The sequence below is a fragment of the Charadrius vociferus genome, unplaced genomic scaffold (genome assembly GCF_000708025.1).
Source record: "Charadrius vociferus isolate BGI_N301 unplaced genomic scaffold, ASM70802v2 scaffold2430, whole genome shotgun sequence".
Taxonomy (NCBI): Eukaryota; Metazoa; Chordata; class Aves; order Charadriiformes; family Charadriidae; genus Charadrius; species Charadrius vociferus.
The window spans coordinates 101,622-103,373 of NW_009646332.1; the positions used below are offsets into that span (position 1 = coordinate 101,622).

The 1,752-nt window shown below is 66.2% G+C and overlaps 1 protein-coding gene across 1 annotated transcript in view; it reads left to right on the forward strand.

Moving 5' to 3' along the window:
• Positions 1-756: 756 nt before the first annotated feature.
• Positions 757-1,752, forward strand: part of LOC104287085 (myelomonocytic growth factor-like) — a 3,847-nt gene continuing 2,851 nt past the window's right edge. Inside the window, exon 1 of the mRNA XM_009885785.1 lies at positions 757-904. Coding sequence (XP_009884087.1) covers positions 757-904 — 148 coding nt within the window. The remainder of the gene's footprint in view (positions 905-1,752) is intronic.

A 1,752-nucleotide genomic window follows, 5' to 3' on the forward strand; every position in this document is an offset into this window, starting at 1 on the left:
AACAATAATGGGGTCAAACTTTGTTAAGCTTCGATTATGACTTTTAAAATAAAAGTTGGAAAAACACCAGCCCTGGGTTTGTTGGTGTGAGTGTGTGTGTTGGGCTGAATTCTGTTACCTGCTGCCCTCCGCAGGGTTAGGGACTGGAGCGGGGGCTAACGTTGGCCCGGGCCACTCCCGGGGGCTGGAGCTGACAGCCCGGTTGTGCCGGGACCCTCACGGGCAGGTCAGGGATGGGGTGTTGGGGGCTCTGGGACCAACTGCTGAGCCAGGGGCACCCGGTGCCCGCCGGCAGCGGCAGCAGGGCCGGACAGGGAGGGTCGCAGCCGGCACTCATGGACACCGTCTGCTCCAGCCCACGGGATCCTGTTTCCCAAAAGCTGCTTCGTTCTGTGGCTGCAGGCAAAGGGCGGAGCGGGGGTTACTGGGACCAGTACTGGAGCCCCGCCACCCCCTCCCCTTGCCTGCAGAGGCATGGGGGGTCAGGCTGAGCCCTCCTTGTGCCCCATCACACACCCCCCCCAGCCCCATAGACACCAGCAATGGGGACGGGGCCCACGCAGCCACCTCGGGCAGGAGCAGGCAGCAGCTGGGATCAGCTGGGCTCATCCTCTGGGGAAATCTGGGAATCTCCCAGCACACCCATGCCGGGCTGGTGGCCAGGGGCCAGGGGTCAAGTGTGGGGCTGCCCCAGGGTGATGGACACGGCCTGTCTCTGCTCGGGGGCCATCCCTGGGCCAGACCCCAGCGGTCAGGATGGAGCAGGAGGTGCCGGATCTGGCACGGGGGACACGGCGACACCCTGGAAGCGGTCGCTTCTTGGTAGAAGCCGTGAAGGGGCCGAGGGTGGCCGGGTCAGGCTCTGCAGGGAGGAAGGGTGGCCACGAGGCAGAACCACAGTGGGGTGGGTGTCCGGGACAGTCCCGGGGGCAGCACTGGCCCCGTGGTGGGGGGGTGTGCTGTGCCAACTCCCCCGCCCGCACCCCCAACACCCACAGGGTTTCGGGTCCGGCCACCACTTCCTTCCTTGGAAAGCTGATGGGGGCTTTGGGCCCCACCAGGCGCTGATTCACGTCCCCCCCACCCCGATTCCTGAAAGCACTGACCTGCTGAGGCAGCAGCTCCGCTCTGGGAAATAGGCTGATCTCCCAGGCACTGGGCCACGCCACGCAAAGGGCCCTCGATGGGCACCCGCTCCGGAAGGGCCCTGGCTTCCCTCAGCTCTGGGAGGGCAAAGGCAGAGCTGGGGGGGGGTTTCTCCCAGGAAATCCCGTGAGCAGACTGTGCTATCGATGTCCTTTCACGCAGCCTGAGGGCAGAACACCAGTGCTGCCAGGTCCTGGGAAAGGAAGTCATCATTAGGTTTCAGAGTTAACACCTGCCCTGGGCTTGGGGCTGGCTCTGCCGGCTGTACCCCACCGGGTGTGCAGCCCATCCCAGTACGCACTGAGGTCTGCGCTGTGCGAGGACAGGGGTCCCTGCCCCATCCCCGACCCCAGAGGACAGTGAAGGGACCCAGGCCCATGGCAGGGGGTCAGTGGCACAGAATGAGACACCGACCCGGCACAGCCTGGCCCCGGGGTCGCCCTGCCCGGATGGCTGTGGGTCAAGAGGGTGCCTCTCGCGCCCCAGCCAGCCCGTGCCGGGCAGGAGCCGGCCCAGCTGGCACCGGCCCAGCAGATCATCCTGGAAGCACTTGCGGGAACCGGCACGAGCCAAAATTCCCACGTCAGCGCGGTGGGGCCGCGGCGG